Raw genomic sequence first — 24,787 nt, 5'->3', positions numbered from 1 at the left:
GCCAGTACAACTAAGAGAATGAAGACAGCCAGAAAGTTGTGGTCAATGGTTCTATATCCAGCTGGAAGCTGGTGACAAGTGATGTCCCCCAGTGCTGTCCTGGGACTGGTGCTCTTCAGCACCTCCACCAATAACACAGACAGCAGGACTGAGTGCTCCCTCAGCAAGCTTGTGTTGACACCAAGCTGAGTGGTGCAGTTGACACACCTGAAGGATGGAATGCCATCCACAGGAAGCTGGACAAGCTCAAGAAATGGGCCCACAAAAATCTCATTAGCGTCAACAAAATCGAGAGCAAGGTGCTGTACCTGGGTCAGGGCAACCCCAGACAGGAGCACAGACTGAGAGAAGTCACTGAGAGCAGCCCTGTGGAGGAGGACTTGGGGTACAGGCCAGACATGACCTGGTAATATGCACTTGCAGCCCAGAAAGCCAGTTGTGTCCTGGGCTGCATCCAAAGCAGTGTGGCCAGCAGGGCAAGGGAGAAGATTCTGCTCCTCTGCTCTGATGAGACCTCACCTGGAGTGCTGCATCCAGCTCTGGGGTCCCCCAGCATGGACCTGTTACAGCAAGCCCACAGAAGGGCCACAAAGATCATCACAGGGCTGGAGCACCCCTCCTACAAAGACACACCGAGAAAGTTGGGATTGTTCAGCCTGGAGAAGAGATGACTCCTCATTTCAGCCTTCCAGTACTTAAAAGGAGTTTTTAAAAATGCATATAGAGAGAATCCTGTGTACAATGCAAGATTCACGATAGAATGCAAGCCAAATGTTTCCCATGGGGGTTTGGAGGATGGGGTAGTAGTGGGAGGGGTTTTTGTTGTTTCAATGGGGTTTTTTAAACGAAAAGTTTGCAGACTGGTAAGATCTAAAACAGGTATGGCCATTCTTGGCAAAAAGACTAACTCAAATATTTCTGATTTTCTACCCATCTGAAGTATACACAGAAAAGCCAGAAAAAGAATACTCAAGTTACATGACTGTTACAAAGTTACAAGACTGCATCATCTGGTGATCAATTAAGTTTATACAAAACCTATAATTTACTAGGTACAAATATACCAGTACCATAAATTCTTTGCCTGGCAACACACAGAGATAGCCAACTGGAAGTTGGAGTACCCAACTTCCAAGAACATTAATTTATCCCTTTCAGATCAGTAGCTGTTAAAAGTCAAATTTTTGCACAACTTAGTTTGCCCAATGCTTCATTATTCTGTTATTAATAGTTGTTTACACAAATGGTGTTTTCTTTTTTTAGAGCTCATTGATATAAAAAACAATGCTTCCTACTAAAAGAAACAGTAGGATTTTTCTTGTTTCACTCTCTGATAACCACATTTTCTTCCACATAAACCATGCTGGAGGAAAACATCTCTAAGGTTCATGATATCAGAGACCTCACTACTACGCAAACTCATTATAAATGTCAAGAGTGAGATACAGGAATTCTTTAGCTGCAGTCAGAAACCATCAATCTTAATATGCAATCGCAGGAGACTACAATTATCCAGTTAGGGTAGGCAAGCATTTTTACAATGCCATAATATTAGTAAATATTCATTACAAATCAGCAGAAATGACAGAACATGATGTGAATATTATCTAGGAAATACATACTCTTTATCAGCAAAATATTTCTAAGGACTTTTAGCATACAAATACTTTCAGAGAAAATTGCAGTTTCTTCCCTGGAAAGAAGAAATTTCACACAGGGAGAAGTCTGATTGGTTTGTGTTGAGAATATTTTGGTACTGTCAGCTCATCAGAGACAAGGAGGAATCAGCCATGTCTTACATCTCCCCCCATCAGGTAATAGATAAAACCCAACCTAAACAAAGAAGGGAAGCTTTTTTTTTAAATACAATGTAAAATTAAGGACTTTGTACCACAGGATTTCATAGAGGGCTAAAAACCAGCAAGTGTAGATCAATAAGAAGCTTGATATTAAGTGTCACATGACTGCAAGTGCAGTTCAGAGAATGAGCAAGAACAGCAACTGGTGCAAGATTAGGAATCATTTCTCAAGTTACAACACACACATTACTTCAATGTGAATATGCACTCATAGCCCAGTTTTAAAAAGCACAAGAGAAGAGATTTGATCATCCTTTCCAATAACATTTAGGTATATGTTACAATTTCAAAATATTATTGCCTCTCAGTAAGAGCAAAAAAGTCACAGCAATACCAAATCCAAACCTGCTGTGTAGGAAAACAAGACTCTATGAATACCTCACAATTTTTATTTCCTCTTAACTTTTTTATCTGGAAATACAGACCCTACTGATGGCATTATTCAGTTATGCTTGTATTCATAAATATTTGCAGATTTTAATCATATCCCAGGATTTGTGCTTGAACTATGAACTTACAAATGCTGAAGGCAAGAAAAGAACTCCAAGTTCGTAAGAACGGATCATCAGTTGGCTGCCATTCTTCTCCAGAGCTCCCCAGGCTGCTTTAGATAGATTGGCACTGTGAAAAGAAACAAGCATTTTAGTGGGGCACAATCTTCAACGCAGAAAACATTTAAATAACATAGCCTAGCAATATCCTTCTAGCAGGAGAACTTAAATTCAATCAGAAGAGTCTTCTCACAAAAAGTGACTTGGTTGTTATTCCTTATTGCTATTTTTACAGCATAGTGGGAGCAACAGAGACAATATGTAGAAAGGCATTCATACAACACATGTGGATAATTATACAAGACTATTTCTGTCATACAGATCTACAAGAGAAATTCAATCTTTTGAATCTTCTCTGCATATTTCAGAAAGGAATTTGGTACTGGTAAATAGCTTCAATTTGATGACTTAAGAAGATTAAAGTCTAGCTCAGTTAGGACTAGTTACATATGTCCAGTACAGAGTGGCTTTGCTTTTACATTTTAGTACAGAGTGTTAAACAGTATCTTTTGCTCTTGGCATTTTGTTCTTGGATGTATTTATGATAACAAATACTTATCAAAGAGGTTTTGTTTCAATTTGCTATTCAGCACCATGCTGTATTTAATCTTTCATCAGTATCTACTATTAAGTAGATCAATTTGGGAGTCAAAAATTTATGCAATTCTGTTGTCAAAACCTACTTCTACAGCACAATACAAAATTTACACCTTATGTTTCAACTGATGGACATACGGGATGCTATTTGGTAACAGCAAATGGTGGAATAGAAGAAATATGAGAAAAAAATAAAGCAACCATGAATTTCTTTATTAGGTGGAGTGAGCATCACATTTAAATGACTTAAAACCTTTTAAAAAGCAGACTAATCATTACCCCTATTGCAAGCAACAGTATAAATGAGTAATGAAATTTAAAGAGACCAAGTAGAAAGAGAAAAAATATTTAAAGTAACTGAGCATTTAAGAGTAAGGACAGATCATAAACTGTAGAATATAGGGTTGCATAAAAACTGAAACATATTTGTATTTTACATTTACAACAAGTCATTTTCCCTTCAAGTCGAGAAATTCTTGCTTCCTTTTCTGGCTTTTTTAACAAGTAAACAACAGAAATATAAAGCTTATACTTCAAGGCAGGCTGCTAAACAACTCAATCTGACAAAAGATCAGATTCCAAATTCTCTGCATCTGTATGTTTTATTACAGTAGGGCACCCAAGTACAGCTTTAGCTAACCCAAATGTAGAAACATAGAAACCAGCACTTTCATACTATAGCACACCATATCCTAAAGAAACTTAACCCAAATTTAAAAATATTTATCACTTTAGTTGGTGTTGAACCCTTGTCTGAGTTCAACAGACAACTCAGACAAGATTTTAGTGTGATTATCAACTGTTTCTGACATAATAATTTCAACATGCAGCCTCTAATGGGGCAATGCAATGGAGAAACATTAAATATGGACAAAAATTTGTATCACTAATTGAAGTATTATGTGGGTTATGGAAGTAACTCACCTGGGCCTCCAGCTGAAAAAAAAACCCATCTATAAATTCTTAAGTGAGAGCTGTACTGGTTAGATGTTTACCTTGTTACCAAGAACCAAGCAATCTTCTGGAAGTCAGGAGAGAGTCTCATGTAAGTCTTAATGTGAGGCATAGCATGAGTTCGACCCGTGACTTCTGCTGACCATTTGCTAGAAAAGCAAAAGGAGTTCTTTTCATATATGGCTTTATTTTGAGGTCTAAAAAAATACCATACAACAGTGCCATGATTTCAGGAACACTACTTGTCACACTCAATACTTCTCCTAGAGAAAAACTTAAAATACCACATTTAACTGAACTGTTAACACTTCTACTAGAAGTCAGAAGTGAAGGGTTTTTTTTTTCCCTAGAACAAGCCCAGAGAGATATTCTCTTCTGTGTGTCAGGTTCTCCTAACAAGCTTTTTCCATTTCTCTGTTCCAGATAGCACTCAAGGAACTAAGTCTAAACTTCTGGACAATACATGTTCTTTGAAGACTATCAATGGTTATAACTTCAAGCACCTGAGTCTGACACCAAACTAAACCTCACAGAATTCTGAGTTTACTACAATTTATTATCCATGACATAAAGGCAGGGAGCAACTGGTAGTTTGCTGCTGCTACTCTTCCTCTTCCCCCCTCTGTGCCTCTAAGCCACTGAGAAATTTGAGGGTTTAAGAGAAGAAAGGTCATATTAAAAAAAATAGATTAAAATAACAAGCCATTGCTGGATTGACTCAGCATCAATGTTACAGTACTAAAGTGTAAGCAAGCAGTAAATATATGTACTTAACTGAAAGTATGTAAGTCACAGCATAAAGAAGCACTTTATATGTTCACAGCTGTTAGTCCTCACCCAAATTCAGGAAGAAAGCTTCTTAACACACCTTCCTTCACCCAGAGACATTTCTTTCCCCAGATTTGAAGGAAGACTGGTTTCAGTTGTCACAATCCTGCTTCCCTAACGTAGCATTCTATGCTAATACTCATATCAAAAAGAATCAATTAACTCTGAAAAACTTAAGTGCACTGTGTTCCTCTAAAAGTCTGAGCAGACTGACTTGGAAGGGCTGGAATTATTTACCTATGTTGACTTTCAGGACTAACACTTACATACAGTGCACTTAAAATTAAGAGGCTTTGTATTTCATGGGTGAAAACCAAGTCACTTTAACAACCATATCTCTTCTGATCAAGGAAAAAAAACCTCTGAGAACTGGTCCTGTACTCTTTAAAGGGTAAGAGCTGAAAGATTCTGCACATCTGATGCAAACCAGACTTCTTTATGTTTTGATGCAAGCCACATCAAAGTATCTTTCTATAGGACAGATGAAGATATATATATGATACAGAATTAGCTGACTAAACTTGTCTTCCCCTACAAACTCCACAACCACCCTGGTTAATAGCTTTTCTCTCACTGACAGTTTAGACAAGCATCTTTAAGTTTATGGGACAAAAATACTTAGGTAACTCAATAAAATTGTAGAAATGAAAACCAGGAAAAAATAGTAAAACTGGGAATTTAAAATTGATTTTCTTTAGATTAACTCACTGCTTTACCCTGGGACAAACTTCTCCCCTTCACCACCAACTGCAGTTATTCTGAGATACTATCTCAGTCTACTGTCTTTTTGCCTCCTTATCTTAAGACAGATACAAGTAGCGTGCCTTAGCAAGAGTAGTACCACTTCTATCTATTACCTACAGTACTCTAACTGCAGTTTGATTTCATCTAAAATGATTGAAATTCCTATTTTTGAAAGTTAAATCAGAAAGGGGAAAATACATTTTGGCCATGTTTTCCCTAGTAGGACAGCACAAACATGTAAGGATTAAAAGGGGAAAATGCATGCTAGTTCTGGCTGGGATAGAGTTAAGTTTCTTCATACTGGCTAGTATGGGGTTATGTTTGGATTTGTGCTAGAAACAGCACAAACACACAGATATTTCAGCTGTCACTAACACACAGCCTTTTCTGCCTCTCACACCACCCTACCAGCAAATAGGCTGGGAGGGGACACAGGCAGGACAGCTGACTCTAGCTGACCAAAGGGATATTCCAGACCATACACCACTATGCTTAGGACATGAAGCTGAGGGAAGAAATGGTGATGGGGGAGTCATTCAGAGTGATGGCCTTTATCTTCTCAAGCAACCATTAGGCATGATGGAGCATTACCTTCCTGGGGATGACTGAACACCTGCCTGCCCACAGGGTGGGGTAAACCAACTAATTTTGCTTTGCTTTATTAATAAATTGTCTTTATTTCAACCCACAAGTTTTCCCATTTTACTCTTAGAATTCTCTCCCCTATCTAACTAGGGGGGTAGGAAGGAGGGTGGGGGAGCCCAAGTAAGTGGCTTTGTGGTGCTGAGCTGCAGGCCAGGACTAAGCCATCACTAAGTCCTGGAAATTGAACTGTACAGACATATCCAACTCATAAACAGAGACAGGAATAACTAATTTTCTACAACACCATCTCTTTCAGCATTTAGTTGTATTACTTCAAATACTGAAAGAATTTTCTATCTTAAGATACTGGCAAGAAGGCTTGAGACAAATTAAAACAACTCATACCATTAGTTTCAACCTAAGAGAACACTTATGATCTTTGTGTAGACGCTCTGTCTCTCATATTTTATGATTTTAGGGGAACAACATTGTACTTCTGCAAACTGAGAAGAAAACTCAAAACTTATTCAAAACTTTATAAATCTGAAGAACATGCAAAGCTCTAACACAAAAATCATGTGGACTTGTCAGCCATATGTCAAACAAACACTTGTCAAACCAACTTCTTCCATTCTTTGACAATAAATATTTGACAAACTAACTGCACAAACATAAGGCACATTGTATTAAAAGCCAATCAACTAAAAGGAATGTTAAAATACAATACTTTATCTACTATAAAAGCTGATCAAATGTTTTGAAAGCAGCAATTATTAATAATTGCAAATCTGTCCTCATAAATTAGTAATACTGGAAGGAAAAACAAGCAATAATACCAGAGAGAAAACTCTGCAAATTGCTCTGTTTACACAGCAGCTAATCTAACAAAGCAGTCTAGTCATCATCTGCTACAATCAGAAAAATAAAAGCAATATTTAGTCACACAATTTTTTTGAAAAATTAAAGTTCTGAGCTGTATTATAGGTTAAACAGACTCAACTGGCAGAAGAGAGAAAAACAGCCTACAGACATTATAAAAAGTCATGTGCCTGGGGAAGACATCCTGCCTCTTCAGTTGAGAGGCTGCAGGACATCATCTTCCAACTCCATTAATCTCTCCCTGCTTGCAAAAAAGAGTTATTCATTTTCCTTTACTGTAAGCATAAAAGACTTGGGTTTTTTTTTTTCCTTGCAGCTTTGGTAGAATCCCTAATTTCCTGCTGGTTTCATACTATTTTTTCCAGCTGGAAGAAGAATTTTCTAAATTCCTCTAATCCCTCCACTGCCCAAAGATTTGCATTATAGCAAGTCTTTCAAACAGGCCATCTTGTATTTACATCTAGTGAAACCTGCTGTTTTCTGTGTATCCCAGGTTCCACAGATAAAAAGGTGCAGTCTGTCTCCTGCCCTATGGTAAGAGTTTACATGCAGGCTCTGCTCCAGGGCTACTGTCCTGCATATGGCAGGCTAACGGCCTGCACCTGGGTAGTCACTATAGAGCAATCATGCAGGGCCACTGCCATCTGCAGCAAATTCCACAGATGAACTTGAAACAGCCCTTTTGCTGCCAGAGCAGGTCCCTGTATGTCCAAGGAGACAGCTATGTGGGCATTTTCTCATTGAAAAGGAATAAATCAATGAATTATATCATTATTAAGTAACATTCTGTGTACTAAATAAGAGACTAACTGAAAAAAGGTTACATCTTTTTTCTAGTATGATTCTCATGAGTTATGACTACAGAAACCAAATTAAGACTGCACAAACACCCCCAGATTGATGATTTTTTTTTCTTTTGAATCACGACTGAACAATCTTGAACAAGTTGATTGCAGCTTTCTTCCTTTGCTGAATGTGTTCAGAGGACACAGTTTAAAGGCAGGAGACAAAGCCTCACATGCTTTCTGCCTGAGTTCCATTCCTTAGACACTGACCAGCAAGGTTCACAACAGCAATCCCCTTCACTCTAGAATGGAGGATGCTCTCTGCCACTAGCAATTCTGTTTCAGTCCCCTGAATACACTGAACACAATCTTACTTAGTAAATTTTCTTACCAGAGCAACTTCTGTCCAGAAGAGTTAAAAGTTTCTGATGAAAGGAATGGGAAGTTGTGGTCTTGTAAGAGGTTACAAGTTCTTTTAAATTTTTTTTTATCTTTGCAAAACAACTTTTGCCATTGTTCTCTAAACATGCATAAGTTTTTAATGATTCAGCCTAAGGGAGACATCTGGCATGGAACGTGTCAGACTGTTAGAATTTGGCACAACTAGTAGCATATGGAAATAGAAATTCTTAATAGAAAATGTCAGGCATCTTTAACAAAAGATATTGCCACAAGGGACTGAGAATTTTTGTAGCAGGACTGCTGTACTAAGAAGAAAAAAAAAAAAAAGACCACCAAAAATAGCCTTCCTAATCCTGTTGTGGCTCAGTTGAAATCCCATTAATACAGAGGCACAAGTGGGGAAAGTGTAATACAACTGGAAGCTAAAAAAAAAAGAGTAATATTATTCCTGTTCAGAGAAGGAAACATTATATAAAAGTTTACAGAAACTTAAATCCAGTAGCAACATTATCTCACATAATTTTTATAGGTAAATAGCATGTTTTCTACCAACTGTTGCAGATAAGACCCAGAAGATAAAGAACTAATGGCTTTTATTTTAAGGAGTTTAGGAATATCATACTTGTACCACTTCCACTTACTTGCTTTTACCACTCAAACATTACAGCACTGTAACTTTAGGCATACAGTCTGAAATAAAAAAAAAAAACCAAAGAATTGGGTTCTACTTACTGAAAATAGGAATGCAACCACAGCTGTTTCTGTGCTGTCTGTACACTGTACGGAAGTGAGCCACCAGCTTAAGGAAAAAACCAGAACATGTACATTTATTTTTTGAAAGACATTCTAAAAGCAGCAAGCATCTCAGGGAATAAGCTATCTGTCCTAATTTCATGAGCTACTTTTGGGAAATTAAGTGGTCCAGTAGTATAAAATGGTATATACTTGCTGGGGTCCTTTCCATTCTTATAATTTAGCAAGGTCCTAAATGCTACACAGCACATTTACACTAGGAAAATCAGAAACTGTATATAGGGAGAACTATGGGTAGTTTTTTTTATATCATACTACCTGATATCAACAGATTGGAATCACTACCCATACAAGCTAGAGGAAGTAAATCAAGCAGCTTTCAGAAGAAAGAATAAACCTTCCAAATCCCAAACAATGTTATTTTAAAAAGAACTTCTATGATGAAATTATATTTGTATTGATTTGGCCTTTGGCTAATGCACATTGTGATTTCTTGAAATGGATTTAGGAAGAATCAGCCAGGCATACTGAATTATATTAGTGTTGTGTAGTAAAAGCATGATGCAAAGCCCACCGTATTTAACATGTCCTAGAAGACACCAAAAGAACTCATTAAAAAAGCTTTACTGTTCTCAGGAATGCACTAACTGCAGGAGTCTACAGAACTGTTCATTTACAACACAGAGTCACGTAATTCACCAAGTGTAGTGGGTCTCACCCACTAGAATTATTTACTCCTTTGCTGCTATGAGATAACAACTAGGAAGAGAGCAAAGCAGGCTCAAACTTTAAAGAGTATAAATAAAACTTTATTAACAGAATTAAAAGAAAAATAATAAGAAATCAGAATAACCTTCAGAACACTTCTCCCCCCACACCCTCTTTTCTTTCCCACTGACAATGTAAAAAGACAAGACCTGGGACTTCAAGTCAGTTTGTCACCTCTAAAATATCCTTCTTCAGTTCTCTTAGGGAGAAGAGTCTCTCTTGCCATGGCATGGAGACTTCTCCACAAGAAACAGATCTCTTGTGGCTTTAATGTCACACCCAATCAGCCACCCAGGAAAGGAAAATTTGTTAGCAGTGTCAAAGCCCCTCCAATGCCTTGCAGCTTTCCCACAGCTGCTTCCATGGGCCATGCCAACTTATGGGGTACTATTTTAAGGATGAGCTGCTGTAGAATAAAAATAAAAGTTCTTCTCATCCATCTCTGGGAACAGAGGTAGTCTTCTTCCTCCCTGAGGGCAAAGCATCTTTATCACTCATATCTTTCTGTCCAAACTTCTCACTGGATTACACCTACTTCAATATCTGCTTACTTCAGCACAGATGCCTCTGCTCATGGCTGTGGTTAGAACGCTACATTGCCCCAGTATATTTCTTGAGTAACAGGGAAAAAATAAAAGTCTGATGTATCAATTATCTCTTCACCATAGCCTCACAAGAGAATTTCAGCCCAAGACTAAGGCATCTCCTCAATCTCCTCCCATCTAGAATTTGACTCTTTCACTGACCTCAGTGTCCCATATTGTTTTCTTTACATGTCTTCACCCTTTCCTTTTCCTGATTCAGGAGAGAATTGGTGTTCACAGGTTCATTTGTTCTCAAGCTTTATCAATTGAAACAGTTTTTGCAAAAAGGTTGGTCTCATCCAGGCTCTGCAGTTGAGGAATTGCTGAGTCTCTCGCTGCTGATCACATGGTCCCTGCCAGCATTGCACAAGCTGTGCTGGCTGCCAGTGCCACCCCTTCAAGCCAGCGCCTTTCCTTCATGCTGGGCACCAGAAGAAAAAACCAAAAAAACTGCCGGCGCTGCCTTTGTCCTTCTGTCTGCAGCATGGCTGGCTAAATATGGCTAAGAAAACAAAGTTCACTGCAGCCGTGCTGAGATAGCCGCGACTGCTGCCCACAAGGCCACTCCTGGACCAGGCTGGCAGCGACCACTACCGGCCTCGGGGCCGCCCGTAGCACCGACCATGGGGATGCTCCCACTGCTCATCCCGGGCACATGGGATGGTCCCAATGGCATGGCCCAGCAGTGGCAGAAATGTCAGCCGACCTGAGCCATGGGCTGACCTGGCCAGCACTGCAGCAGAGAAGGGCTCAGCCCCAGCCCTGGCCGGCCATGCAGGGCAGCCAGGCTGGCCAGGTCAGCTACCTGTTCAAAGGACAGAAGCAATAGAGCTTTTCCCAGGATTGTTCATTTATTTCAAAGGTCTTCACAGACGCGTGTCTAGCTTTCTGAGTGGTTTTACAATGTGTCAAAATCCAAAATTCGCCAGCTGATTTGTTCTGTTAGGTCTCTAGGAAGCTGGGTCAGCAGTCCTCACAGAGAATCATTTCTGTAACTGATGCATTTTTTCTCTTTAACTAGAAACCAAGCTATGTTAAACCATGACACCAACTTATTTCACAACAGCAAAGAAATTAGAGTAACAAGTCACTGGGCTAACCAGATCTATTTAAAGACACCATTATTTAATTCTGGGAACCAGAGATATGTAGAAATTGCAGCCAGAGAATTTGTAGGTATGTCCAAACACTAACCAGAGGAAAGACAAGAACTTCTGAAAACATTCATGCTAGCTACATGTTCAAAATCCACTAGCTGCTAGAATTCAAAAGCTACTGTCATGCCTAGGAACAAAGGCATCCTATATAGCTTGGAACAGGAACACTTTCAATGATTCAGCAAAGCCAAAGAATTCCTGAAAGGTTGAAGTTGGAGATCATCTAGAGTAATTACATGCTCAAAGTGGGGTGTTCAGTACAGAGTCCTGTCACATTTTGAGTATGTTAAAAAACAGAGACTCTACAGCCCCTATGAGCAACCTATTCCATTTAAACATCAAAAAATAATTTTGCTGTAAGGATAAATTGAGGTACTGGAAATTGCCATGTTATACATTGCCTTTTGTTCTCTCCCTGGTCACCACACAAAGCATCTGCCTCTACTCTGCATCTTCTCTTACTTTATACTCATAAGATTTCCCAGGAAAGCATTCTTCTCCAAGTTCCAAGAATTATCGAGCTCTCTCAGCCTCTCCTTCCATGACAGATGCTCCAATCCCTTATTCATCTTTGCAGCTTTCTGCAGTACTTTGGTTCAGTATGTCCGTATCTGTATTGTACTGTGAAGTCAACAGCTGGACACAGCACTCCAGAAGTGGTCTCACCAGTGCCAAATAGAGGGGACAGATCACTTCCTGGCAATGTACTTCCTGATCCAGCCCAGGATTCTGCTGGCCTTCTTGCTCCAGGGGTGCATTGCTGGTTTATCTTCAGCTTAGTGACCATCAGCACGTCCTGATCTTTTTCTGCAAAGCTGTTCACCTCTGGTTAACCCCCAGCATTCACTTGTGCCTGGGGTTATCTTGCCCCAGCTCAGTACCTTGCACTGCCCGAGGTTGATGTCAGCTCATTTCTCCAGCCTGCACAGTTCCTGACTGACTGCACGACCATCCAATACACTGACCACTCCTCCCCAGTCTGCATCACTTGGAAACTCCCCACAGGTGTATTCTGCCCCACCATCCAGGTCACTGATGAAGACATTAACCCCAGTATCCAGTGCTTGGCACATGCCACCACTAGTGGCTGATCTCCTGCTGCCAACGCTCTCAGCTTCTGAAGCCTGGCAGCTCAGCCAGTTTCCTATCTGCCCCACTTCCTACTCATCCAGCCTGTACTTAATCACATCATTGTAAAGATGTTAGAGATGACAGTCTTTAAAGACAAAGGTAAGCTAAACAACACCTAGGGGCACACTCCCTCATTCATCAAACCACTTATCATAGAAAGCCGTCAGGTTAATTAGGCATAATTTCTCCTTTAAAAATCTGTGCTGACTACTCCGAGTCACCTTCTTTTTTCCATCATATGTTTGGAAATATTTCCAGGATTCCTTGTTCCATTTCCTTCCTAGGGATCAAGGTGAGGCTGGCAGGCCTATGGGTCCCCAGATCCTTCTTCTTACCCTTGCTACAGACAGGAAAGAATTCTTTTCTTTCAGTACTCATGAATCTCTTCCAATTGCCTTGACCTTTTGAAGACTTATTTTTGAGTAACAGAAGCTTCCCTGTATCAGAATACTACAGCATCCATTCCTGTTTCAGGTTGGCTGGGGCTATAGTTTTACAAATATGACTTAATGAAAATAAACACGGGAATAATGAACAGAACAGTTGTATATTACAATATTAAAAAAGAAAGACCAATAACACCTTAGCCTCCATTGTATCTGATGTGCAGAATGACATTACAATCAAAACAGAAGGAGAACTCGACGCACTCAAACCTGAATTTTCTGCCAAAATAAAATTATAACTGGAGTAAGAGCAGTGGGCAGGAGCTGTTGTTTTCCTATACAGTGACATAAGAACATGGCTAGGACAGATAAATGTTACAAACCAATGCCCATGAAATCTTATCTATTCAATCACAACAGGAGTCAGAGCTCCAGCAAAAGCAGGAAGATTCTACTGCCACCTATTCTATTACATTATCAGCAAGATGAGAACTTCATGTTCATTTAACATAAACCACTGAAGTGATTTTGCAGGATATTATGACCACAAAAAGCAAATAAATGAGGATTCATCTGCTTACCAGGATAGCCTTCTAGACTTTGTCTCACGTTGTTCACAGTAGGATAAACCTTCATGGAGGTAGAACAAAAAGTAGCTTTAATAACACAGCTCTGAATAGACAAGCTGTTAATTTTCAAACAAACACTTTAAAGAAAACTTGAGAAAAAATAAATATTAAAAGCTTTATTTTTTTTAAGAAATAAATTTACACTGCAGCCTACAACTACAATTGTGCAAATAACACAGAAAGTCTAATATTTTTACCACTCTTGCAGAGCTAACCAAAGTCTAGCTAGCAAATCTCAGGTAATACTGCTTCAGCCACTTCCACAGCGTCCAAAGCTAGTTCTTAACATTATTTGATGATATTTTAGTCCCACAACTCAAATACAAGATATGAGTATGCAGGGGCAATTAGCACATGGTAAAAGCATACTTTGACCATCATTTTTCCTTAATTTAACAAACTCCTACCACAAACTTTTCTACTTCTCCCCTTAATTCTGCTAATTACCAAAGGTATTAATGACTAAGTATTCAGCTACATCTCAGCAGGAAAAACAGCTGCATCTACAAAACCCAATGGAAGACGAGCTATAGAATAAGAAGATAATTTTGATGAGATGATATAAATCTAGTGTCATGCAGATGAAAATTATGGCACACTTTATAGCAACCACACACAACTAAATGGCTTTAAGTGGCATATATATATAATTTCATCATGAAAACTCCATTACTGTCTTCCAAAAGTTAAAAGCAAAACAATGACTAAGATTTCCAAAACAAATGATCAAATGTTAAATAAAGGTCACCAGCATCTAAAAGACATACCAAATGAATTGGGACATCACATTTACGGAAAGTTGTCACACTGCTGCCTGCAGCCACCAGGCTCTCCTGGAACTCTGAGCACAGCCACTTGGACCCATCAGCTCCCATTGAACCGATGCTTGAGAACTGTCCAACAAGAGGCCAGGATTCCTGTGCTGGTATTGACACAGCATGCCCCTTCAAAAGCTGGTGAGAGGAATTAAAACACTGTTAGACCTCAACACACACAGAATACCTAAATCAGTTTGATATCATTTTTGATATAATAAATCCTCTATAATTTAATTCTGATATTGAGGGAGATTAACATTCATACTACATATTTAACTTTGCAATTAAAAAAAACATCATCAGGCTTTCCAAATAAACTCACTTCAAGAGAAGATTAAACATCACAAATTTTATCCAAAAGCATCAAGCCAACCATTAAATAATGGGTGAAAAGAATGTTAACAGCTCTTTCTAAAAACATGAAACATTAGCTTCAGAAGTTCCAACAAATAAAACAACTAAATATTTTTCATATTTGGTGGTTGTTGGCCATAAAATTCCTCTTGTATCCTAAAGCCATGACACCCAGCTACAATAGAAGTCTACAATAAGAGGGGAAAAAAGAACAATTGAGGAGAAAACTGAAATGATCCTTTTAGAAGAGTTCTTCAGCTGTGAATGGAATTTAAAGTCACATTAAAAACAGATTGATATAGACAGATATTAAATTGCATGTAGTTGCCACCTTTGCCCCACTTTAGAGAAAACACACAATCTAATGGCTTCAGTCATTAATGTAAGTATCATCAGGTCTATCTGCATTTTCACTAAAAACCTTTTTAAATCACAGAAACAGCTGCCACAAGATCATCTTTCTCCCTTACAAGCTTTCTCTGTTTAATTTTTTTGTCTTTCTATGTCTAAATAGGCAAAAAACATCAGACAAGGTGCAGCAGAAAGGACAAGCTCTTAATGAGCAAAGGAATATCCATAAAAGTAACCTCATGTTGAAAAGCAATGTGATACATAAATATTCTGTATGTCACAGAAGTTTGCCACAGACTGCATTAGATTTTTATATAAAATTCATGACAGTATTTGAAATAATGCCATTTCAGCAGGAGGTGCAGGTTAAAAATTCTTAAATTATGAGAAGCATTTAATAGATGACATGAAATACCCCATCAAATTCTGAAAAACAACAACAACAAAAAAAAAAAAAAAAAAAAGACACCAAAACAAAGAAGGGTCCCTGTAAACTTGATATATGCAATCTTGAAGATTTACCATTACAGCTTACCTAAATAACCGTAAGATTTCTAAAGGCAAGAGAGTTCAGAATTTTTCTTAATATCCAAACTTTATTTCCCCTGGTTCAACTTGAGGCCATTTCCTCTTTTCCTATCACTTGTTACTGGGGAGAAGAAACCAACCCCCCTCAGCTACAACCTCCTTTCAAGTAGCTGTAGAGAGCAATATGGTCTTCCTGAGCTCTTTTTTCTCCAGGCTGAACACCTCCAACTCCCTGAGCTGCTTCTCATCAGCACCATGGTCCAGACCCTTTGCCAGCTCTGCTGCCCTTCTCTGGACACACTCCAGCCTTCACACTTCAATGTCTTTCTTGTCATAAGAGGCCCAAAACACAGCACTTGAGGTGTGGCCTCACCAGTGCTCAGTACAGGGGACAACCATTGTCCTGGTCCTGCTGGCCACACCATTGCTGACACTGGCCAGGATGCCACTGGCCTTCTTAGTCTTTTTTTATTGCTAATGTACTTATAAACACATTTTTTATTGTATTTTTCATCAGTAGACAGATTAAGTTAAATTCTAAGTTGCAAGCTTATATATGTTATTGCTAACTTTAACTGTAACAATGTATTAAAATACTGATGATGACCGCTGGAAAAACCGGAAGGAACTGAAGAATAATTCAGTCCAAAATTCTATTTACATTTTAAAAGATATTAACAATAAAAGTTGCAGTTTTGGTACCTTTCTGAGCCTAAGATGGCCCCACTTTTCTTTATCACTGCCTTGATATCGTCCAGGGGTAGAACCAAGCAGAAACACTCTAAAAACAGAAAAAAACCAACAGATTTTTGAAGATCTCAAGTGCTTTGGCTTTAAAGCAGCAAGGTATTTAAGTAAAACTTAGCAGCAAGATTGAACACTCAAGGGCAACCAGAAATATTTAATGTCTCGCATGGGATTTATAATACAAAGAAAAGTGGATTTTCAGCTGTATAATTTATTATCAGCCTCCTGTATGGCTGTCATACATCACCAGGCTGTTCTACAGCAGAGACAAGAACTAGATCTTTTTCAGTGTGCAAAAATGCAGGAGACAGATGATGCTAGCAATACACACAAATAGCTCATTTGGCACATAACTGGGCACGTAATTTTGAGTAAAGCCAATCTACTGCTACATCCAAATCAGCAGACTGGGGTATGAGTTTTCATGTGGGCATCTATTAGTACAGCTTTTTCAACGCTTCCTAATAATGGGTTTAGTAACCTATTTGACTTTTCTCTGAAAACAGGGAAGAGACCTGCCTAAAGTCATAACAGACAGATGCTTTAAGAAGCTGATCCCTACTGCATGCATCTCATGCCTAACTTTATTCATGACTGAATGCCCCCTACTGCACATCAAATGGCAATTCTTATCCTAACAAGTGACTTTCCTATCATATGCATAAATTCCTATCAGCTAAGGCTCAACTCATCTGTTTAAACTCATGCTGATATCAATGCAATCAGAGCAGCTATTCGCTCACCTGATTATAAAGTACTTTTTTTTTTTACTCCCTCCAATCTTTAATAACTCTGTGTAAAGATAAAAGCACTTTTGATTGTATAAACTAGACAAGGTTTCAGTCTCTATTACCACCGCAGTATGTGACCATTTTCAGCATTTCTTTTCAACAATTTTTGTTCAGATTATAAAACAGCAATTAAGTTGCCAGGGAGATTTACTGAAGTAAATGTTCATATTTAAGTACAACTTCTTATTAGAAGTAAATTAAGCATCCTGAATTATTTTTAAGTAATATCAGCCATGTCATATTAGAGAAGACTATTCCAAGACCAGTTAGGCACAACATTGCCCACCAAAACCAATCCAAAATTCTATAGATATGTATGTTGATTAAACTCTGCCTTACAAACAGAAGTCTATTCTGAATTAAGTTCTCATTCCAGTAACCTTTACTTTTATGCTCTCTCTTACATGACAAACCCTATACAACACAGTATTTTTTTTCCACTGCTAACATTACTGGAGTAAATACTTGAGCCAGACTGGCTCAAATGATACCAAGTCATTATTACTTTATAGCTATCTTCTGTAAAGTTGCTGCTAGTGCACCTCTTTCTTCTTTAAAAACGCATGCTTACAAAACTAGAAGTTGGTCTATTTGACATAATCTACATAAGAGAAATTTTTTAAAACCACATAGAGTCATGTTTGAACACTCAAGCCTGAAACAAGATTACCTTACAAAATAAGCACAAGGTCTACCAGATCCTAACACAGATATTTAATTTTTAGAAAAAAAAAGAAAAATCCCACAGTGCAAGTCACAAAACCCTTAAGATTATATATACCTTGTTTCTGATAAATCATGTTCTTGAATCAGATCTATCCATTCCTTGAGTGCAGGAGAATTGTAAGCTGCCAAGTAACTTATTAGGTCAGATTTAAAATTAGTTGCAGATTCACCAGCCGTACCAGATGCTCCCTTAGGTAGCCTTGGATATAAAGGGCTTAACCATATTCTTAAAAGAAAAAAAAAAAAAAAAAGAAAAAATTGAGCCATATAAATAAGTACACCATGCATTAATAACATGTGGGTTTAGTACAGGAGTAAAACACATCTGAAGGTCCTAAACAAATACTTGATAGATTCATTGTGATACTAACTAAAAATGTCTGTACTAACTGGTCAGGCTCAGAGGCTCAGACTTCACAACCATCAGTCCTTTCATCAACATTATCTACAGGAATAGAACACTGCAATATGTTCTGCTAAACTATTGGTTTGTGCAACTGCCTAGTTAACCACCAATTAAAGCATCTGAAAGGTTTTTATGTTTGAAGAGTAGCCCACAATAATTGGTTGCCTCTCAAGAACCTCCATCAGAGTAAAATAGGATGGGCACCACCAGGGAAAACATATAGCATTTCTTTCCACTCACACATTACTGCAGCCATGGGAACCAAAGATCCTGCATTTTCAACTTCACAATGTGTTGATACTACCCTTTGAAATTCAGAACCACCATATTGTGATCCTGCGTAACACTGCAGTATGCAAAAGCTAAAAAAGGAAACTATTTCTCATATTTGACAAGTACAGGAACTTGTTAAGTATCCCAGTAGGTATTTCCATTCCTTCTTAGCTTTCTGAAAAGCTAACTGCCACAAGATACTAAAGCCACCCATAAGATTTAAAGGCAAAAAAATCACTGTCTATTTTTGCCACTCAAAGAGCTTGTCTCAGACAAGTTAAGCCTCAAAACTCTGCTGTATTTAATGGCAGCAAAATGGATGTCAAAGTGACAGTAACCTCTGAAAAGCAACTTTCCATTAGTTTGAAGAAATTTTATACCCTGACTTATTGTGGTCATCTAACTAAAAAATGCTCCCATAAAAATAGCTAATAAACTGAAGAGTTTGAGGACCCTTACATGAATATGCCACTTTGTCCTGTTTTTTGTGCTCTCAACAAAACCATGTCCTAATCTGGTCAATAAGTTTAAATACTTCTACTAAAATATAAGACAGGAAAAAAATTGCTTCCCAGGAAGGGATACTGGGTGAATACTAGGTCATCTACTGTATTACAGAGCCAATAATGCCCAACATTTATCAGGCTACGTTCTAGATACAGTCACAACAAAATCAGAACACTTGCACATCCACATAATTCTTGCAGTATTAGGACAATTTTTAAATAGCTGCTTTAGATCTATATAAATGGTACTTCATAGCTATGAAGTTTTTTCATAAAGAGACAGCACAGCATGATAAAATTTTGTATCAGTCAGATAGCTTAAAATCAATCAGCCAACTCAGAAAATAGGTTTATTTACAGGAGAAAGCAAGAAAAGTTCAAACCCAGACAGCTACCAGCACTCGAAGACAAATTTTAAAAATTTTTGTTTTAGAACAGCTCTATCTTAAGAGTGTAAGGCTTGCAACACTAGATCACCTAATAATATCCCACCTCCAGCAGAAGCAAATACCTATGGAAAATATTAAGCATTCACCTGCTAGGGATTGTTGCTTACCCCTGAGTTTTCTGGTGCCAATCATCAGCAATAAGATTGGATGTATGTATCACAACTCGAAGACCTTCTTCATACAGCAACAACATCATTTTCCTTTAAAAAAAAGATTTATAACTCTTCATTTATTTCAAGTACACTGAGAGTAGGAGATAAATTAGCAATTCATTAAAAGGCTCCAAGGTAATTATTTTCAAAAATATGTTCTGCATCATGTAAGCACTTAAGACTTCAATCCACATGCATGCCAAGCTCACATGGCAGTCATTAGACTATCCCCATATATTTTATTCCAGAGTACAGCTTAACATTTCATGCAACTAATTACCCACAACAAAGTGAATATTTGCAGAACACTTCCTATATTTGCACAGCTCTTTAGACACTCATCTCTTTGCAGATAGTCAGAAAAATAACTAAGGAACACTGAAAGGCCTTTACTTATAACTGAATTTATTAAAAAACGTGGTTACTTCCTCATTAACTGACTTTTACCTTAAAAGTGGGTATGTGTTCAGCTAACCATTGTGATGGCAAAAAAAAGCTATTTATCATAACTCTTAAGCTACAGCACAAAGGAATTTTAAAACTAGTAACTGAGATAAACATACACATCTGTATCTTTTATAAAAAAATTGCTCAGATTTTCATATCCAAGTTTTCCTTAGCTGTGTAAAGGCAGCATATCCATGTGATCCCAAAGGATGAATCTGAAACCCAAACTGAACTCAAATGATCTTTGCTAAAACATAAGATCTGTTTTTTTCTATAAATTTCCATCTACAAAATTCGCTTTGAGACACTTCTATTATATCCAATTCAAGTTTTTTTTCTTGAGAAGGCCCCCAGATTCTCTAGTTATTTTCAGATCCTCCACATGAACTGAAAAACATTATCAGTAAATCAGTGTTGGGTCAGTCCTGCCTATGACTGATCAAACTTGCATTACAGTTTTGGTACTAAGGCATGAGTTAAGAGCCAAGACCTGCAGTCCACCTGTCTTAGATCAGTCCAACTTCAACTGTTTAACTTGTACATCTCATATCTACTCAATAGCTACTTTGTCTCATTAAACTAGAACAATCCTGTCATCTCTAAACAGAAGATGTTTATGGAAGCTTTAAGACTCAACAACTTCTATGAACCTCAGTTTTGCTTCAGACCTTTCTGCTTCATGGTGTTACTTACGTATGGTGAGTTCCAAAAGCAATATCCAGTTTAGCCTACAAAATTAAAAGTTGATAATCAAAAATTGCTATTGTGCATTGCTTTTTATTTTGTTTCATTTTACTGCTCTCTAGTGGACAGATCACAAAATACATGATCTTCCTTCTCCATAATTCTAATGCACTTTCCACAAGCTAGATTTTAAATGGCAATGCTGGAACTGTTCCAGAATTTGTGCCTCTCTTACTAGCAGCATTTTCAGAAATAATCAGCAGAAAATAACTCAAGGCTCCTACCAGACATGGAACAGAAGTCAGCAATGTGTCCATGCATGAAAGAGGACTAACAGGGTCCTGGCCTTAATTAGAAGGAGGGCTACCAACAAGTCAAGGGAGGGGATGCTTCCCCACTGTTGAACACCAGTGAGGACACACCTGCAGTACTGGGTCCACATTCAACAGGAAACTCAGGATTACCAGACTGTTTCAAAGAGAACAACTTTCTAAGATCATTCTCCTCCTAACAAAGAGCACAGTGTCCCCATGATCATTTATATATTTCACCTGGCAAAATCCTGAAACACTGGTAAACTGCCATAGCCACACCCTCTCGGAGGATGAAGCCAATGGCTTCACCAGTTAGGGACAGCAAAACAATGAACAGAACACCAGAGATAAAATGGCATGTGCCAGGAAGCATGCTCACAGCAATTTTAACAGTATTACAGGGATTATTTGTATCAGCATTTTCTTGTGTAAAACGTTTGGGAAATAATAACTCTTTGATGAGATTTAAGATTATAGCGACACTAGGACTAAGTTCTGTGCTTTACACAAAAATAATGCTTCCTTTTCAGCCACTGTAAGAACTTGAATGCAACATGTTAGTGGAGAAGGTGAGCAGCTCTTCTGTGAGCCCTGTGACATTTCTGTGGGCAGCAGTTCTGTACAAACTTTTGTGAGTGAAGCCTACCATAATCACATCTGACCAAGATCACTGTTACTATGTTCCTATGGTCCTGGTATGGATATTCCTCAAAGTGTAACAAAAAACTTCCCACATAAGGAGTCTTTTCATCAGTAACAAGACTCTGAGTGAAAGATAAGGCTTGACTTCAACCAAAGATAATACAAATGTTAATTACCTGACAAAAGCTAATATTCTCATAAGGCCGTGCTTGTGCAATTAGTTCAGCTTTGGATTCTCTCTTCTCACCATGAACTATCAGCAATGGCTTCTTCCTTAAACAAAAGGAGACTACAATTAAAAGATCAAGTGAATCAGCAATTAGCCTAAACCATCCTTCATGTAGCTATGATATCTGGCCCCTAAATCTGACACCCCAGCAGAAAGATGGCACTGAAATCAATATGTCTTATTAACTAACTCAAAATAGCAGTAACTACAATAGAACCTCTAAAGAAGAGACACTGGAAAATTGTAACAGAAAAAAAAGGGAAACAAGAAGTGTGGAGTAAAGCAGGCACCAAAATAAAACCTCTTAATACAAGATCATGAAACTCTTTCCCTAGAGCTCGAAACAGACAAATGTAAGCTCTCAAAAGCACTGATATACACAATGTGGACCTAAGACAATTTAGTAATTATTATCTACAGAGAAGGTGGAAGATTGATAGGAAAAGGGAGGAGGTCTATTCTGGCAGTAATTTGGTGTTCACTTCCTAAAACTAAACTTCTGGTCCTGCCAACCAGATCTAATCCATAAGGAGGTCTGCTGCCTCCCTGGGGTCCAGCTAAGAGACTAGACCACCAAGAAAACTCAGCCCACTAATTATTATGAGTTTTTCAAGTAAGTACCAACAAAGTCTCAACAAGACAAGCAAGAAGGACCTCAGGGCCTTGGAACAACTGGTCAAGACAACTGGAGCACAAGTTGTATTCTCTTCTCTCCTGCCCATTACAGGGAATGATGAGACAGGATGGAGATAACTGCACAGAGTACAAGCAGTTAAATACATAACTACAAGACAGGACTATGGGGCATCCCTTTGCACCCCCACTGGGACACTGGCACACTCATATACTTCTAAAAAGCACCTGCATACCTTAGTACAGGGAATAAACAGGAGGAACTGGAGAGCTGTGTGCAGTCACAGGGCTTTGATCTGATTGCAATTACAGAGACATGGTGGGATAGCTCACACAACTGGAATATTGTCATGAAGGGCTACATGCTGTTTAGGAAAGACAGGTACGTGCAGTAGTGGAGTTGCCCTCTACATGAGGCAACACTAGGAACATACTAATCAAGATGTTAGGGATGTTAGGATAAAAAAGCAGACGAGTTAAGAGTGACACTGTTGTTGGTGTTTGCTGCCTGCCATCTGATCAGCAGGGCTAAGTGGATGAGGCCTTCTACAGCAGCAGCACAAGCAGCCTCAGACCCAGGTTCTTGTGGGGGATTAACTACCCTGATGTGTGCTGGAGAAGCAACACAGCAAAGCATAAACAGTACAGTAAGTTCCTTGAAAGCGCTGATGACAGCTTTCTGACACATGTAGTGGAGGATCCCATAAGGAATGTTGTGCTGCTCAACCCAATGTGGTCCCTTCCAACCTTACCTACTCTGATTCTGTGAACTCTGGTTCTACTGGACTTCCAGCAAAAGGGGGAAAAAAAAGCACATTATGTGCTCACTTCATCTGCAGGAGTTTGCAATTATCAGAAAGGAATTTCAAGGAAACAAGAACTGTTTCTATGACAATACCCATCAACTTACTATATCATATCCATGAAATCATCCTGATCCTTTCCACACAGTTTTCTTATGCCCTTCCTACATTCTCTCCTTTCTCTTGTACTATCTGGCTCTTGGCTCAGTGAACTCTATGGCAAAAAGCTTCTTGTTCAATCTTTACAGGTCATCTACTGCCATCTCACTGAGGCCCACAGTGGGACCTCCTCAGGGTTAACTAATTACAATCAGAAACCAGCTATCCTGAACTCTGACTATTTTCCAGTCTAGAAAAGAGTCAAGAAATCAGAGAACTACAGTTGTGGAATAAGAGAAGAAAGAAAACTAAGTCTGTGCATATCAAATTGGTAGCAATTATCTGCACTGCAAAGAAGTGTTTATCATTCACTTATAACCTTGTATGAACAGAAATGATCTGGAAATGCCATCATTTCACCTTTATAAAATAAACATACCTGAATTCCTGCGGGTACTGTCTTACAAGCCATCCCACATCTATACAGTAGTTAAACTTGTATGTAAGAAAAAGAAAACAGACTCATTAAAAAGAAAAAAGCAGCCATAGCAATGAACTACAGCAAAAAAGGTTTTTATGTTCATCCCACATCACTACTTGCCTCATATATAGCATATTCTAAAAACAGGTGCATTTTTGACTTTTATATCCTTTCTTTCATTCTTCTTTAACAATTCAAGAATGAATTTAAGTTTCTCAAAAGTGTGCATTAGTACTCATAAAATTTACTATCCAGAAGAAAAAGAATCACATGCACATCATGTAAAAGCTTAGGTTCAAGGATCATCTCTTTGCCACTTGTTTATATAATGAATGATAGCAAAACTTCTATCAATAAAGTTATTTGTTAGGCAATAACAAAGATATTCCTAGATTGCAAAAAACCTCATTTATATGAACATAAATACACATTTCTCAGTTTCACTTTCCTCAAAAACAGGAGAAAGTAGTCTTATAATTGCCTGACTTCTGCAGCAGAACACAGGATGGTGTTTATATTTCAATAAATTGTTCAACAGTTGACGACATTTAATATCAGCTACATGGCACAAGCATGGATTATCAAGTTTAAGATTAGTGAAGTGAAACAAGCAAGAGAAATCAGTCTGGCAAACAGGAAACTCACCTGGGCAGAAGATATGAGAGTTCCAAAAAGAGGAGACAAAATATCTATTAAAAATATTAAAGCATAAATAAATAAAACACTTCAAGTAAACATTTTGCATCTTGAACAGCTTGATAA

At 38.2% G+C, this 24,787-nt stretch overlaps 1 protein-coding gene across 2 annotated transcripts in view; it reads right to left on the bottom strand.

The window, feature by feature from the left end:
* Positions 1-24,787, bottom strand: part of TDP1 (tyrosyl-DNA phosphodiesterase 1) — a 42,773-nt gene that overhangs the window by 15,654 nt on the left and 2,332 nt on the right. For both annotated transcript variants that reach the window (XM_018907327.3, XM_009101820.4), the window contains exons 3-14: positions 24,671-24,714; positions 23,984-24,039; positions 21,957-22,053; positions 20,834-20,868; positions 19,649-19,741; positions 17,963-18,133; positions 16,346-16,424; positions 14,360-14,545; positions 13,545-13,593; positions 8,917-8,983; positions 4,003-4,110; positions 2,378-2,480 (exon numbers count right to left, since the gene is read on the bottom strand). In XM_018907327.3, coding sequence (XP_018762872.3) covers positions 2,378-2,480; positions 4,003-4,110; positions 8,917-8,983; positions 13,545-13,593; positions 14,360-14,545; positions 16,346-16,424; positions 17,963-18,133; positions 19,649-19,741; positions 20,834-20,868; positions 21,957-22,053; positions 23,984-24,039; positions 24,671-24,714 — 1,088 coding nt within the window. The remainder of the gene's footprint in view (positions 1-2,377; positions 2,481-4,002; positions 4,111-8,916; positions 8,984-13,544; positions 13,594-14,359; positions 14,546-16,345; positions 16,425-17,962; positions 18,134-19,648; positions 19,742-20,833; positions 20,869-21,956; positions 22,054-23,983; positions 24,040-24,670; positions 24,715-24,787) is intronic.

This window comes from Serinus canaria, chromosome 5 (genome assembly GCF_022539315.1).
Source record: "Serinus canaria isolate serCan28SL12 chromosome 5, serCan2020, whole genome shotgun sequence".
NCBI lineage: Eukaryota > Metazoa > Chordata > Aves > Passeriformes > Fringillidae > Serinus > Serinus canaria.
Note: the sequence above shows the minus strand (reverse complement) of the source record. Positions and strands in the feature narration are given on the sequence as shown.